Source organism: Apiospora phragmitis (genome assembly GCF_038363925.1).
Source record: "Apiospora phragmitis strain CBS 135458 chromosome Unknown utg000003l:1.0-2676785.0:1.0-2680665.0, whole genome shotgun sequence".
Lineage (NCBI taxonomy): Eukaryota > Fungi > Ascomycota > Sordariomycetes > Amphisphaeriales > Apiosporaceae > Apiospora > Apiospora phragmitis.
Window position 1 is genome coordinate 2250106 of NW_027117401.1, and position 17675 is coordinate 2267780.

Below are 17675 nucleotides of genomic sequence, written 5' to 3' on the forward strand. Positions count from 1 at the left end.
AGTTATAATTAAATTACGGTTATTATTTATTATATTAATAAGTATTTACTTACTATATATCTAGATACTTTCTCGTATTACTAACATAAACCCCCGTACGTTCTACCAAGGTTTTTATTAGACCCCTAATAGCGTTCGTTATAATATAATAAGATGTATAAAGCGGATTTAATTCGGTAAAAATAAAAGAATAATTACTTTAAAACTTAATAATTATAAAATATAATGCTAAGATAATATCTCGACTAATACTTATATATTAACGTTATATATATTTTAATTTAATTATTAATATTTATTAAAAAGTTAATTTATAATAATATATTAATATAAACGGATATTATTATAAGTTATTTTAAAGTAAAAAAAACGGCTTTATTTATATACTATAACTTATATAATAAGGCGAGATTTAATAGATTAAAGTAACTGCTAATAATATAGTTAAAACGATAATAGCGTGCCGTATAATAGTTAAGTGATAGGGTAGAATAGGGTTAAGTAATAAGGTTAAGTAAAGTATAAGCGAATGCCCGCGGCTAAGTAAAGCACACTTTAAGAATCACGTCGCGCAGGGTAGGGCTATTACTCTTTAAATATACGATTAGCTAGTCGCCTCTACGTGCGTTAATATTAAAACATAACCTACGATATATTTAATCTCTTTTAATTAAATCACTATTTATATAAATACTTTTATTAATAAAAATAATAATATATTAATTATATATAAAATTAATATTATTTAATATTATCTCTTTTTTTTTAATTAAAGAGATATACTAGTTTATACTCGCCACGTTTATTTTAAATATTCGATTATTATTATTAAATAAACTTTTATATATACGTATAAATAAGGTTTAATCGATGTTATATAATTAAATTCGAAATCGATTTCCGCTTTTTAAGATTAAACTATTTATTAATATTAAATCTATATTAGTCTTAGCGCTAATAGATACTTCGCATAGCTAGCGCGGTACTTCTAGTTATTAAAAATACGTACTGACTAGATTAGCGCCATTATCTAAGCATCGTATAACTGCATATCCGAGAGAGCTATAAAATGAGGAAACAGAGTACTCCGAATTCGATACTTACTGCTGCTCACAGCCTAGCCCACTGATTATCTATACCTCGTTTCAGCATATCGCCATATAATCTAATAACCGTAATGAATAGTCAAGCTGATCTGTTATATATATTAGATATAAATATGTATCCCTCCCACTTAGCAAGTTCTCTTTCTAAGCACCTAGGGGCGATCTTAGGCTAGCGGGGGCTTAGTCTAGGGGATGCTGCTCGGGCTATACAGTAGAGCACAACCCCGCCCAGCATGCTTAGTACAGTGCTGACAGCTATCCCATAGTGCAATTAATAAAGGAAGCACAGAGATAGAGGAAAACAATTCCATAGTTTATTTATAAAGAGCCTAAGAATATAAATAAGTAACACACCCTTGAACCCTCCATTTGTAAAGATAGTAGAAATATAGAAGATGTTTTACGATCTCTCAGCCAGTAGATGAAGCCCACACGTTCTCAAGCCCTTTAGCGAATTGCACAATAAATACTCTCCCCAAAGCACAGCCGATAGTTACTAAAGAACCGGAAACAGCGGACGTTATTGGCCGGAAATCAGGCGGTAACCATAACAAATGATCCCCATGCCAAGTTATCCAGCTGCTATCCTCGCTAATACCAGGGCCAAGGGGTTTAACATCGCGCCGTGGAGGTGATAATTACCTAGACTAGTGATTAAAAGAAATCGCTCCAACGTCGGTAAAAATTAACGACGAATCCAGACTAAACGATAATATCGAGGAAAAGGTACCTATATTAATAGTCTGCAGCTCTTGGCCCGTCTACGCGTCCCAGACCTTGACCGTCCTGTCGTACGACGCCGACGCCACCAGCTGGCCGTCGGGCGAGAACGCCACCGAGTTGACCGGACCGCTGTGGCCCGCGAGCGTCTGCTGCTCTTGGCCCGTCTGCGCGTCCCAGACCTTGACCGTCCTGTCGTCCGACGCCGACGCCACCAGCTGGCCGTCGGGCGAGAACGCCACCGACCTGACCCGACCGCTGTGGCCCTCGAGCGTCTTGCGGCAATTATTCCACTTGTCGTCTATTACTAGCCGGCGGCAAGATCTACTATGGGATAGAACCTTGAAATGTAGCACGGATTACGTTCTATTTCGGGGCGAAAAGGAGGCTAGATAAATAGACTTGAAAAAGGGTAACTTGAATAATAAAAACGTTAGCCAAAATAAAGCGGTTTGCGTTATTAAGGAAATCGATTAGTAGTTTATTAATATTAGGCTTAATAGTTAATTAATAAATTAACGGAATAGGTCCGGGGGTAGCTTACTATAAGACTATTTAATATAGTTAAAACTTGTAAGCTTTCTAAAGCTCTATTTATTAAACTAAGCGCTTTTAATCAATATAGGAAATAACTTTTTAAGAACTTATACACCTTATAATCGTTAGTAATTATTATACCTAACTATTTTAAATAGTATACTTAGTAGCGGTATACATATTATATCTCTAGCTATAAGTGCTCGTTAATTCGCTAGGGTTCGATATCGGAAAATGTTATCCCTAGTACTTATACTTAGCAGATATCTATTCGCAGCGAGTTATTTATAACTCGTAAATATTCCGTGGCTAGCCGACGATGGACCTCTTTCTTATTTATTTAGAACTGGTTACTCTTTCGCTTTTCCGGGTCGAGAAGGAAATCGCGGAAAAATAGATGCAATAATCGGATCGCTTATTTAAGTAAATTAGGGATACTAAGAACGGAATAAAGTAGGTTAAGATTAATTAGCACGTCGTTTAAAGTGGTATAAAGTAACTAAGCTAGAACCGACGTAGAAAGGGGACTAGTAAGTACTACGATCGAGCTAATAATAGTACGGAATTATTACAGTTTAGTTGCTCGCTACCGTACCGAGAGACTAAGAAATAGATATTTTAGAACGGGTATATACGTTATATCGAGTTAAGATTCTTAACTTTACGTTTATTATTATAAAACCTCGTTTAAATTCGTAATTAGATTATTAATTTTACGGTTATTTATTACAACCCGACCTAACCATGCGGCCAAGACTCTACTTATCGGCACGGAAGTACGATAACCCGACCCGGCTACGATATTATAATTAGCGATCGCACCGCTAATTATATTAATATAAACCCGATCGTATTTTAATAACGCACGGTAAATTAAATAGTCCCAGCCCGCGCGGCGATAGGACGGGTACGGATAGACGCGGGAAAAAGGATAACGGGTTACGTTACGAAGCTACGGGATAACGAAGGGACGACGCCTATAATAAGCTAACTAAGGATAGATCACCGTAATTAGGAAATGGATTACCGTAAGCCACTAACGGATCACCGTAATTTAAAAAATAGATCACCGTAAACTATTAACGGATTATTATAAACTAAAAGTGATCCCGAAAAATTAATAAAGGGGAGATTAAATATATAACGATAAATATTTTTTATATATTTTTATATAAACGCTCTCTATTTTAATAATTAATTTAAATATTAATTTAACCTATTAATAAAATAAATAGCCTTAATAACTCTATTATAAATATTTTTAAGTTAAGCGTACCTTAGTTACCCTTTTTTTTTTATTCTTACGGCTATTACACATTATATCGATAAAAGCGGACTTTTATCGCACGTTTAAATACTCTCTCGTATTATTAAATATAAATCCTTCGGTACGTTTTATTAAGTTTCTATTTAAACCTTTAATAACGTTCGTTATATTTTAATTACTCTTATTTTTATAAGCTATTACCTAAACCTTTAAATAATAACACCTATAAGAACTATATCTACACCTAGATTTAATAATACCCCTCGCCACAGGAAGACCTCTATTACCACCGTAAGCACCCTTTAACGAAATCCCGCTATAAAAGTAAATAGCGACGATAACAACGACGGCCCTACCCGTTAGGCGTTAATTAAGCGAATCTAGGAGCTTAAGCAAGAAAGCGCTAATTATTAATATTACTACGCTAAGCTCGAGAAAAAACGTAATACCTTTTTAATAAAAAAAAAACCTAGGCTAGATACCCGACATTAATAAGCTACGCGAAAAAGTACGTCTCCTCCGTACCGCCGCTAATATTATTTAAACCCTTATCGTTTTAAAGAAAGGAATAAAGATTAGTTTACCTACGCTATTCGACGGAATAAGCGGGAACCTTTAAAAATTCTTCGTTTAAATTAAAACTTATTAATAGTTTTACGAAAGAATATTCGAAAACCTTACTTAGCGAGTTATTTACGCCGCCTCGTTCTTTAAAAGTAAAACACTCGCTTAATTCGAGCCTTACCTTAATAAACTCGTAAAAACGACTAATAAATCGAACTGTGCCGCACGGAGGCATAACGCATTTTTAAAAGTTACGATAGCTTCGAAAACGCTTTTAAATCACTTTTTTAAAACCCCGACAAAAAACGATAGGTAAAAAGAGAGCTTAAAACTTTTAAATAAAAAGGATTAGCCGCCTCTTACACCGCCGAATTCCGACGTATTATAGCTCGACTAAATTATACCGAAGCTATTAAAATTATAATATATTATTAAGGATTAAAAAAAAACGTTAAAAATAAACTTAGCCGGCTTAATACCCTTAATAATTTCCTTTCGTATATAGAATTTACGATTAAGATCGATACCCGTATATATAAACGACGCCGCGAAAAATAAGGCGGATAATAACGATAAATTAACCGAATCTAGGCTAATATAAAACGATTATATTACTACTATAATATATAACCGAAGAATATTACCGCGTATAGCTATTATAATAAACTTATAAATCTCGATATTACTAAATACGATAAGAACGATAAAAAATAAAACGTTACTTATTATAACTATTAGAAAAAGGGGTATTATTTACGAGAATACCGAGCTTCGAAAAAGGATTTTTAAAAAGTCTTAAACGGACGATACGTTAACGCTACGATAAGCGAGGACGCCCTTATACCAGTTATTAAAAAAAGCAGCGCTATTACCGAACACGGTAGCTTATCTTAAATAGCTTATTACGACAATAAGTGCACCTTCTACCTAGTAAATAAGGAAGGAACCGGATAGTTTTTTAGGGCTTTAAAAATAAAGAGGAGCCTTAAACGGAGCGTCGCTATAATAAGTAGAGATTTCGCCTTAATTTATAATCTCGCCCCCGATAATTTTAATAATAATAATAAAATTATTAATTAAAAAAAGTAACCCGTTAATTATAAACGACTAATCGGTATATTAATAAGGGAACTCGTAAACGAGATTACCGAGTTTAAAAACTTTAGGAACGACGGATAGCTAGTTATTTTAGGCGTTTTTTACCCCGATTTAAAATATTTACGCTAAATACTTATTACGGTAAGATTCGTTTAAAAAGTCCGCGGTAATTACGTAATAAGCGATAACCCTCGAATCTCTCCTATAAACGAAATATACTTTACGTTTTCGTAAATCTTATACGTATACGATATTTATATAGAATATTTTGCGAAAAAACTAAAAAATAAATAATTTCCCCGACGAATTAATAAACGAGTTATTATAAACTTATACCTCGACTATATAATCGGGAAAATTAAAACATTAATTTTTAATAAACGACGCGCGTATTTATTAATATAAAAAGATTTAAAGTAGTTACGAAAATATTACTTAAAAAGACGGGATTAAAAAGATATTTCGAGGATTAATACCTCGAATACGCCTAAGAAAAATCGCGAGCTTATAAACGTTTAAAAGAAAACGCTTAATACTTTTAAGACGTATAGGTATATACCTAATAAAAGAACCTCTTTATTATAATTAAGGATTTATAAAACGTTTATAAACTTTAACGAACTTAATAAACTTCCGAATTATCCGAAAGACCTAAATTTTAAGTATTAGGAACAGTATTATACACGGGGAGGAGTATAAAAACATTTCTGTTAACGTATTAAGAAGCTTTTTATAAAAAAAGAAAGGAACGATAACGGCGATAAAACGATCGATCGTAAAAGTTTATTACTTACTTAAAAAAATATCGGTCGGGAAATAAACGCCGCCGAATATAAAGGGATAATATTAGGCGGACTAAGAAAGGTCCTTATATTAAATAATAGATAATCGAGCTATTTATAAATATATTATTTTAATAATAAGCGTAAAAAAAGTTTATATTAAAGCGTTACTCGATAGCGGAGCGTAAAAAAACTATATTTCATTACGAATCGTTAACTGCCTAAAACTTAAATAATAGGAGAAAAACGCCTTATACCGACTTAAAACTATTAATAAAGGACTTATAACCTACGAAAATAAAGAAGTACGGAAGGAAGTCGCGAACCTTCTAATCGATACCGGAAAACGTTATAAACGAATCTCGTATAATATTACGAACGTCGCAAGATACGATATAATTTTAAAAATATTTTAATTACGGGTAAATAATTTTAAAGTTAATTAAAAAATAGGCTAACTTTAATAAAATATATTAAAAAGAGGTTTAATTAATAAATAGCGGTTTAAAAAACGACCCTTTAATAAACTTAAAGTATTTAAAGTATATATTATTATTAAAAAACTTAAGCCGAATATTACGACGATTATATTAAAAGAGTACCGGTAATTCGAAAGCCTTTTTAACGGGAAATTAAAAACTAGCTTACCGCCTTATATACGGTGGGATCACGAAATACCTTTTAAAAATAGGAAGGAACCCCTATTTATACTTATATATAAACTTAACTAAGAGTACGAATAGGCCTTAAAAGAGTATATTACGGAAAACTTAAAGAAAGGAGTTATACGACTATCTATATCGCTAGCAGGCTTCCCTATCCTCTTTATTCTAAAAAAGAGTAAAGACGGGAAACCTAAGTGGCGTATATATATCGATTATTAAAAGCTTAACGAAATTATTATTAAAAACCGGTACCCTTTACCTTTAATTAGCGACCTACGGGATAAGTTGTTATACGCCGAAATCTTTATAATACTTAACCTCCTTAATATATATAACCTAATCCGTATTAAAAAAAGAAAAGAATAAAAAACCGCGTTCTAAACGAAATATAGATATTTCGAGTATTAAGTTATACCGTTTAGGTTAATTAACGCGTTAATTAGCTTTTAATTAATAATTAATTATATTTTATACGAGTACCTCGATAAGTTCGTCGTAATATACCTCGATAATATCCTTATTTACTTTAAAAACGAAGAATAATATAAGGAGCACGTAAAGTTAGTACTTTAAAAGTTATAGGACGCTAACCTATTAGTTAATTTAAAAAAGAGCGTGTTTTACTAGACCCAGGTTACCTTTATAAGATACGTTATATCCCTAGGGGAGATCCGAATAGAATCCTCTAAAGTGGTAATAGTTAGGGAGTGGCCGACGCCTATAAGCGTTATAAAAGTTAGATCCTTTTTAAGACTAGCTAATTATTACCGGATTTTCGTTCCCGTATTTAGTAGGATAGCGACACCCTTAACGAACCTAACTAAAAAGGACACCTTATTTATATAGACCGATAAAAAAGAAAAAGCTTTTTAAGCTATAAAAGAGCGGATCGTTAACGAACTAATATTTCGCGTAGCAGATCCCGTAAGACCCTTCGAAGTCGAGACCGACGTATCGGACTATGCGATTAGAGGGTAACTAAATTAACGGGATAATAACGGGAAGTCGCACCCTATCGCATTTTTCTCGAAAAAACTAAAAGAACCCGAGCTCAACTATTAAATCCACGATAAGGAGCTAATAGCCATTATTAAGGCATTCGAAAAATAGAAATACTATTTTAACGGAATAATAAAGTTAATAAAGGTTTATACCGATTATAAGAATCTTACGACGTTTATTATTATAAAGGAGCTAAATAAACAATAAGTATAATGGTTTAAATTTTTTTCGGAATTTAATTTCGTTATTATTTACCGAAAAGGTAACGAGAACGGTCGCGTCGACGTACTAAGTAGACGACTTAACTAGTAAGAGGAAGTCTTATTTAAAACTAGGACTATCTTTAAATAAGACTAAAACGGTAACCTTATACCGTTATAATAATTTAAACGCTACGAACCGCGTTTAATATAATAACGAATAAGTTATTAAGTTTAAGTAATTAAACCGAACCCCCGATTTCGTTTATTACGTTAAGGATTACTTTAAAAACCGCGACGGTCTTATCTTTTACCGAAATAAGATTTATATCCTTAAATAATACCGGGAAGATTTTATTAAAGACTTTTATAAATACCCCGCGCATAAATACTAAGGAGTTTTTAAGACTTAAAAGCGAATTACTAAGTAATTCGACTATAAAAACCTAAAGCCCTTTATAGCTAAAATAATTAACGAATATAACCTATATAATAAAGCTAAGGCCGCTAGATATAAACCTTATAGGGAATTATAACCGATTTTATTACCGAATAGAGCATAAAAAACGATCGCGCTTAACTTCGTCGTTAAGCTGCCCCTATTAACGGAACTACTAATTAAGGTTAAATACGATAATATATTAATAATTACGGACAAGCTCACGAAGTATACTTATTTCTTCCCGTATAAGGAATCTAGCGATACTAATAACCTCGCATATACGTTCCTTAGAACCGTCGTTAATTAATACGGGCTGCCGGAAACGATTATTTCCGACCGAGACAAGCTGTTTACCGCTAAGTTTTAAAAATTATTTATAGCGTAGCTAGGCGTGAAGCATAAGCTATCTACGGCCTATTACCCCTAAACGGATAAATAAACCGAACGAATAAACTAGACTTTAAAGTAATACCTACGATACTATATTAATTACGAATAAAATAATTAAATAAAACTATTACTTATAATATAATTCGTATATAATAACGTAAATAATAAAACTATACGCATTTTATTATTTCGAACGAATTATAAATATAACCCGGAAATTATTAAATAACCTCTGAAAGGAGAGCTAGTACTAGCCGCGACTATACGAGTTAAGAAACTAAAAGAACTCTAAACTGCTCTATAATAAGACCTTACTTTCTTCTAAGAACGAATAAAGAAATACGCCGATAAAACAAGGTTAAAGGGATTAACTTTTAAAAAAGGAGAAAAGGTTTACCTCTTACGATATAATATTAAAACTAAACGACCTAATAATAAATTAAACTTTAAAAAGATCGGACTATTTAAAATCGTAAAAATTATTTTAAAAACTAATTACCGATTATTATTACTTAAAACTATAAAGATATACTTAATATTCTATATTTCTTTACTCGAACTAGCCCTAGTATACGTAGCACTCGATACCTAATTAAAGGTCGAAATAAATTAATACGAGTACGAAATCGAAAGAATTATTAATAAAAAGAAGATCGGCCGAAAATAAAAATACCTCGTCTAATAAAAGGGTTACTTATTAAAAAATAATACGTAGGAACTTAAAAAATACTTAAAGAACGCCGCTAAAGAACTCTAAAAGTTTAAGAGAGAACTCCTTCGGTAAGAACTAACGGGTCGGGCTCCGGAAAATCGCCTAGGCTAAGAGACGACTAATTAATATCCCCGGAAACGCCTAAAGAACGTAGGTTACTTAGGACGAAATTTTCTTGGTTAGTAATCGAAAAGGAAACACCGTTCTCCTCGTCCAGCTCCTATATTCCTTAACGAAACGCCTCCGAACGCTTTTTCGCCACAACCTTTTTTATGTAACAGAAACGGGCTAAACGACCTAGAGTAATAAATAATTATGTTTATAATAGAAATAGGGCCTCTTTTATATTTAATTCTTCCGCTTTTAGTTTTTTTTATTAAGTAGCTAGCTTCGTTAAAGCTAACGCGATAAAGGTGCCGTCGCAAGAACGATTAATCCGGATATACTTTAAATAACGAAACGATTTCTCGTTTATATAATAAGCTAAGTTTTAACGAAAATAATAAGTATAAAATATATTAATTAAATTACCCGTAAATTCTATATTAATAATAAGAGCTAAACGCGTAATAGTTTTTTTTAATCGAGGTTTTTTAATATAATTAAACGATATAATAAATATATATTATAATAAAAATAAAAAAAAGAGAACTTATTAAAATTAACGAAATAAGGAAAATAAAAGTATTTATAAAATCTATACTTTAAAAATAAAGCAATTAAAAAAAGGAGGATAATATTATAACCTAACCTAACTATACGGCTAAGACTCTACTTATTAGCACGGAAATATAATAACCCGACCCGGCTACGATACTATAATTAGCGATCGTACCGTTAATTATATTAATATAAACCCGATCGCACTTTAATAACGTATAATAAATTAAATAGTCCTAGCCCGCGCGGCGATAGGACGGGTACGGATAAACGCGGGAAGAAGGACGACGGGTTACGTAACGAAGCTACGGGACAGCGAAGGGACGACGCCCGTAATAAGCTAACTAAGGATAGATCACCGTAATCCAAGAAATGGATTACCGTGAGCCACTAACGAATCACCGTAATCCAGGAGATGGATCACCGTGAGCCATTAACGGATTACCGTGAGCTAAAAGTGATCCCGGAAGATTAGTAAAGGGGAAATTAGATATATAACGATAAACGTTTCTTATATATTTTTATATAAACGCTCTCTATTTTAATAATTAATTTAAATATTAATTTAATTTATTAATAAAATAAATAGCCTTAACGATTTTATTATAAATATCTTCAAATTAAGCGTACCTTAGTTACCCCTTTTTTTTTATTCCTATAGTTATTACATATTATATCGATAGAAGCGGACTTCTGTCGCACGTTCAAATACTCTCTCGTACTGCTAAACATAAACCCTTCGGTACGTCTTACCAGGTTTCTATTTAGACCCCTGATAGCGTTCGTTACATTATTAATAAAGCGATAAATAGTCGCGGCGAAAATAAATAATAGCACCGCTATCTTAATTAAAGTTTATAAATTACTTTCGCTTAGCTATATAGCGGGTAAGTGCCGCTTATCTAGCTCGAGTATATTATACTCCTTCCTTAACCATATAAGCTCACTTTTAAAAAAAGCGTAAATATTACGTTTAATAACTAGTTTAACGACCTCGTAAAGGATAAAATCTTAGTATACCCTTTTAATCGTAATAAAGCCGAGATAGATAAAAAGCTCGGTTTTATTTATAAAAAAGATTTTAAACCGGGGCGATTATATACTTTTCGAGCTCGAGAATAAATAAATAAAGAGCTTAATATTATCCTTGTTCTTATATTTATTAAGTATATTAATAATAATTAAAAGGGTACTGTCTTTATACGTATCTCTTGCTATTTTCGACAGCGGTTAAAGTATAAGCTTCTCGATTTGTTCTCGTATTACTTTTCTAAAGATCAAAGGATCGGAATCAATAACAGCTTAGATATACGGTATAATAGGCGGTACCCGTAAGCATAGCTGCGCTGCTAATATAAAAAAAAATTAGACACGCCGCCACGGTCTCCTTTACCACGTTTAAAGAAGAAGTTAGTACCAAGAAACCTACCCGTAGAGGCAGTATACGCTAGGGTTCGCGAGATAGTGAATTCACCCGTTCCTGCTATGCTATTAAGCTAGAACATCGCTTATGCGCTTAGGTTTTAAATCTATCTATTAATCTCGTGTAATAGCTCGACTCGAGTGTCTTAGAGGCAGGTTAGATTATATTCTTCGGCGTGGGAGTCGAAGGAGGCTCCTTGTGTAATAGGTAACTTCGCGATCACCTTTGCCCGCGAGTCCTAAGTTATAGATATCTCCCTACGTAAACGCGACCGCGCACTCTACGCCCCTTCGCCGTATATAGGAGGTAAGAAAACAGTAAATATCCTAAAGAGAGAGTATGCCGTGTCTTCTTCGCGCGTCGTCGTTCGGCCTTTTACCTATAACATACGTTCATTAATACTGAATTGTAAAAGGGGACTTCTTTGGAGGGCGGATTCGGGGATATTAGTAATATCGATAAGCAATTGTTCAAGTGATCTTTTATCGCCTAGGCGCTAGCCTTCCCGCGAGAAGAACTCCACCGACGCCGGCGCAATTAGCTCTTAAAGTGTCCAACCGTGCTTAAACCACCTGCTCTATCGAAAAGAGAGCTTCTAAGTCGATCGCGGTGGTTTATCGGTCTCGATATCGGTGCCTTTCGAAACATCGGCAAAGTATACATAGCATTTGGTCGACTGCTAATACCATCGGAACATGGAATTGATAGCCTCGGAGAGTTCGGAGCTATTGGATTTGTCAATGTAACAGCTGTCTACCCAAAAGTACTGGATACTATCATCGGCTGCCTGTCTTGCACAGAGATTAGAGCTTCTGGTAGCCTTTCTTGTCGAGCCCTGTGTTATCCGTAATGTCTTTAAATGTAACCTCCTCCTCACCCCAGGTATGCGAAAGTATTGCATACCGGGAGATCTTGTGGGCACCTCGGTAAGGCTGAACTTGCCATCCGTTCGTCGTTGTAGAAGTCGCATCGTGGTCGAAAGGCTGGCTTCGAGGATTAGGACCGACGTTTGGAAAGGTCGCGATCACCTTTGTCCATAGGGATGGCCTGGGATGTTGGGAAGTAGGCTGAGCCGACCCTGCTGAACAGGAGTCCAGCACAAGGCAGGCATTGCGGCCATGGTCGGGGTTGTCGCCATGAGGCTGATTCGGTCACGGGATCTGCACGTCGTGCCAATCATATCTTGGAGTCGTAGAGAAAACGCCCGTCGGATGGTGATACATGCGGAAAGGGTGGCATATGGTAGGCTACGAAAAAGTCGCCTTCCTGCCTGATCCAAGGGCCTCTAAAGCGGGGTTGTAGGCCCCAGCTGGCCCCAGCTGGCCCTAGCGGGTTGTCCACCTACTATCCGCAAGAATGGAGCATTCAATAGCTGCATACGTTATGCACTTAGACCGTCCTCCATAAATAGCGCTCGTTTACTCGGTACGTACTTAATAACCTGAAGTACTGCGCTTATCTCGCAAAGTACCGGTCAGCGCCAAGACCGGTGTGGGTCCGACTTTAATAAACAGTTTAACTTCAGAAAGCGGAAACCGATTTCGAATTCGACTGTATGTAGGTTTAATAACATTGCCCTGATTTTGGAACCGCTTGTATGACGTAAACACTGATTTTCGACTTCCGGAGCCGAACCGAGCCGAGCCGGCGACTAGGGTTAGCAGGTAATGGTACCTTTTGGACCTCATATCGAACCACCTCAACCGGCATTGGTGACGATGGAATAACTTGGCTACAAGGCTAGTCTGGCAAAATGCTGGAGCAATGCGGAGATTACTTATTAAAGATCTCGTGTTTCCCCGCATTACTCCACATGTACTACCCCGTCCTTGTGATGTGATGACTCTGCAGATGCCAGCATCGCGTTGTCGGCTTTTGGCGAAATTGTTCGATGGCGGTGAACTAGCCCGTCCATTCTTGTACAGCCCGCGAGGAATAAATATAGTTCTCTTCCCCGGAACGTGGGGTAAGAAGATGGAAGCTTCACGCTCTGTCTAGTGGCACCAATGGTACCAACGGTCACAAAGAAACCATGATGAGAGGTGTGGGCATTGTTACCAGCTGGGTGTCTGTCGCCTTGGCTCAGCAGGTCTACGTTCCTGCTGAAGGGCCTGTGACTCGCCCAACGGTATGCTCTACGAATGGCTCGTACGCCACAGCAACTCCGGTCTACTCGTTCACCCCGTTCTCCTTCACCCAGACCGAGACTGTGCGGACGGCTACGTCTGTTACCCCTGGGCCGACCACTACCTATGCCCCACCCTACGAGTCTCTCAGTCACCTTGTCCCGGATCTGGCGACGACGACCTGGGGGAACTGGGACCCTAATGCCACCGTAGCGGCTACGGACAGTGCCGACCCGTATGGACAGGCTGCTTGGTCTGCCATATGGGAGCGCGCCAATCTGGCCAACTTCACCTATCGGGGATGTACTCTACCACGGTCTCTCCCACCCCGGTTCCCACCAGCGAGCTTGTCCTCCCGCCACCCAGCTATTTCCAACCCCAGGACTCTTACTACTTCCCCAAGGACTTCGAGTTTGGCGTGGCAGGTTCGGCTTCCCAGATCGAGGGCGCCATCGCCGACGAGGGCCGCACCCCTACCCTCATGGAAGTGATAACCATAGGACGAGGAGAAGGAGATCCCAAGGACTACGTGACCAACGAGAACTACTACCTGTACAAGCAGGACATCGAGCGCCTGGCCGCCATGGGCGTCAAGTACTACTCCTTCTCGATCCCCTGGACGCGGATCCTGCCGTTCGCGCTCGAGGGCACGCCCGTGAACCAGCAGGGGCTGGACCACTACGCGGACCTCATCGACTTCGTCATCGCCAAGGGCATGGAGCCGCACGTGACCCTCCTCCACTTCGACACGCCGCTGCAGTTCTACGCCGACCCGTACGACCGGGGCGAGGCCCTGGTCGGGCAGAACAACGGCGGCTACAACAACACAACATTCCAGGACGCCTTCGTGCACTACGGCCAGGTCGTCATGACGCACTTCGCCGACCGCGTGCCCGTGTGGTACACGTTCAACGAACCGCTGCTGTACTGCGACAACGGCAGGGCCGTCGACGCCGTCGTGAAGGCGCACGCGCGCCTGTACCACTTCTACCACGACGAGATCAAAGGGGCGGGCCGGGTCGCGCTCAAGTTCAACGACAACTTCGGGGTGCCGCGGGACCCGCCCAGGCAAGGACGTGGAAGCGGCAAACCACTTCAACGAGTTCCAGCTCGCCACATTCGCGAACCCCCTCTTCTTGGGCCAGGACTACCCCGAGGCCTTCAAGATGACGATCCCGGACTACGTGCCGCTGACCGCGGCGGACCTCGCGTTCCTCAACGGCACGGCCGACTTCCTGGGCATCGACCCGTACACGGCCACGGTGGTCTCGCCGCCGCGCCATGGCATCGCAGCCTGCGCCGCCAACGCTTCGGATCCCCTGTTCCCCTACTGCGTGCAGCAGAGCACGAGCACGACGACGGGCTGGAACATCGGGTACCGGTCCGAGTCGTACGTGTACATGACGCCGACGTACCTGCGGACGTACCTGAACTACCTGTGGAACACGTTCCGACACCCCGTCGTGATCACCGAATTCGGGTTCCCCGTGGCGCGCGAGGCAAACGCGACGGACCTGTCGGACCAGCTGTTCGACCAGCCGCGCAGCGACTACTACGTCCAGTTCCTGAGCGAGACCCTCAAGGCAATCTGGGAGGACGGCGTGCACGTGGCGGGCGCCTTCGCCTGGAGCTTCGCTGACAACTGGGAGTTCGGCGACTACGACCAGCACTTCGGCATCCAGACGGTCAACCGGACCACCATGGAGCGCCGGTACAAGAAGAGCTTCTTCGACTTGGTAGACTTCGTGGCTGCGAGGACGCAGAAATGAAAGGGGGAAGGGGGTACAGGTTGCACAGCCACTCATGCACGCGCAAGTTTATGGCTTGGCAGATGCAACCGTGGGGGACAGGCATATTTGTATCCTCAGACAGACACGCACGCGAGTGTTGTAGATAATCTGTATCCTTAACCAATGGCAAAAATAACCCTCTCATGTGGGTATATCTAATTTCATAAATAAACCCCTCGTGTTTATTGTTTTGTTGCCTGGCAAATGTTTGTCGCTAGTCCATGTCCCGTACGTCACGTTGATCGTGCTGCCTCGCTGGCCGTTCTTACCCCTGGCAGGGCAAATGTGCCAGTGGGGCAGCAAATGTTGAGATGGAAAACTACTATGAAGGAGAAGAAAGCAAAGATGGAACATGGCACCACGGAGGGTAAACGGCACCCCAGGAACTTCACGGTGCTAGAGATACGCCGGGGCTGGAATATGTCCGCGGCAGGTTTGCATATCTTCAGCGATTCAACAGATGACGACAAACTGGTACCCGCCGAACGGACCACAAATCGCGAAAGGCTGAATAGTTTGGAGGAGGCGCTGAAAATAATTGACAAGTGTTCAGCATTGGGAGATCATGACTCATGTCTTCCCTTCAGAAGGGCGGCTGATGAGCCCACCCGCACCGTCTCTGAGGGAGATACAGCATGCTTGAGGACGCACGACCTGCTGAGCAAGATCGTCGTACCTTTCGTCGCTCCGCGTATAACAGCCGACGACAGGATGATAGATACCCGGTCGAAAGTCGCTGGAAGAACAGCAGCATGGACGCCGCGCTTGGACAACAGGGCTTTGTGGCTAGCCGACTCAGCTGACAACCCATCTTGGCCAGCCCCCTTCTCCGCCAGTCCGGGCCGGCCAATAACAAGACCAGCCGCCTCTATTTCCGATCGCGAGCGACTCCGCCCTCGAATAGAGGCCCGATCTCGCGTGGGTGGTGGGGGTGGACGCTGACCGCCGACCGCATTACATACGTGCAAGATACACCTGGCCGGGGTCCAGAAGTTCGCCACGGAGTGGGATACGACGCGTGCGCTCTGGTTAGAAGAGCACGGAGATCGAGAGGCAGTGGCCAGGGTCCCTGCCGAAAGTCACGGGTAAACAGAAATTCGAGACGAGGATATGGACATACGCTGATCAGTGTAGGGGAGAGTTCCAAGCAAAATTCGAAGAATTTCGAGCTGGTGTCGAAAACTAGAATGCAGGGCAACGGAATCTACAAGATCACTGCCACCTTCGTTGGACGGTACAGAAAGGCCCGTACTATGAGATGTCAGTAGCAAAGAGGCGTTTGGAATGATGCCACCGCTAGGCTATACCGGCCCGGCTAACAAATGTTTATACGTTGGAGACGAGCTTGGCTGCCTGGGCATAAGGTTATTTTATGCTGGACAAGAAACACAGGTGGTTATCCAACTTGGGGCACGCCGCTAGTTCCCGATCCAACCGAGATGCATTGCACGGTTGGCTCGTGCAAGCCCAAGCATCGATGACTGAGCTGGTATCACAATGCAAGCCGACGCAATATAATACGACATTGAAGCGGTATGAAGGTGATGTTGTGAAATCGGCAGGTCGGGCTTTGTCAATCCTGAATGAATGAAGTACATAAGGATGGATCCGCCCAAAAGTGGTGTCTCAACGGTCGGGACCAGGTTCAGGCGGTAGAAGGCGGTACTAGGTAGGCGGTAGGTAGCCGAAAACACCTGGCGCAGTCTGACACTGGCACAGCCCGGGCTGACCCCCACAGACCTGCTGCCAGCCTGCCAGCCTGCCACTGCAGAACTGCAGAAGCCACCGCACTTTATCTTATCAGCACGGTGCGGGTCACAACAGAAATTGGCGAATGGGGAGGGAGCCCCTTATTGACATTCAAACAGACATGCCAGCCAAAAGCAATGCAAGCTCTTTGCTAAAAACCAATGAGAGCCTTCGGCTTGCCCGGCCGTCATCTATTTGGAAGCAGGCATGGGAGGGAGGGCGTACCGATTGATTAGTATTGCGCGATGCACGTAACAACGCATCCCCGAGTCATGGATAAAGAGACTGTCTGAGTCCCTGTTACGTTACTAAAAGAAAGCACTAACTAAGGGTCTGTCTCTCATCGTAGCCGTTGACGACTGTCATCCTGCCTCCTGTCAGTGCGCACTGTCTCGGATGGACAAAGACTGAGGATGCGTACCACGCATTGAGAGCCACCGTC

At 40.1% G+C, this 17675-nt stretch overlaps 2 protein-coding genes across 2 annotated transcripts; both read left to right on the forward strand.

The window, feature by feature from the left end:
• Positions 1-13600: 13600 nt before the first annotated feature.
• Positions 13601-15463, forward strand: PG994_003033 (beta-glucosidase; the record flags this gene model as incomplete). The annotated part of the gene is made up of 3 exons (XM_066854442.1): positions 13601-14010; positions 14061-14742; positions 14804-15463. The coding sequence occupies 3 exons, from the start codon at positions 13601-13603 to the stop codon at positions 15461-15463; spliced, it is 1752 nt and encodes a 583-aa protein (XP_066720297.1).
• Positions 15464-15787: 324 nt separating this feature from the next.
• Positions 15788-16426, forward strand: PG994_003034 (uncharacterized protein; the record flags this gene model as incomplete). The annotated part of the gene is made up of 1 exon (XM_066854443.1): positions 15788-16426. One exon carries the CDS (start codon positions 15788-15790, stop codon positions 16424-16426), a length of 639 nt encoding a protein of 212 aa, XP_066720298.1.
• Between the last annotated feature and the right edge of the window lie 1249 nt (positions 16427-17675).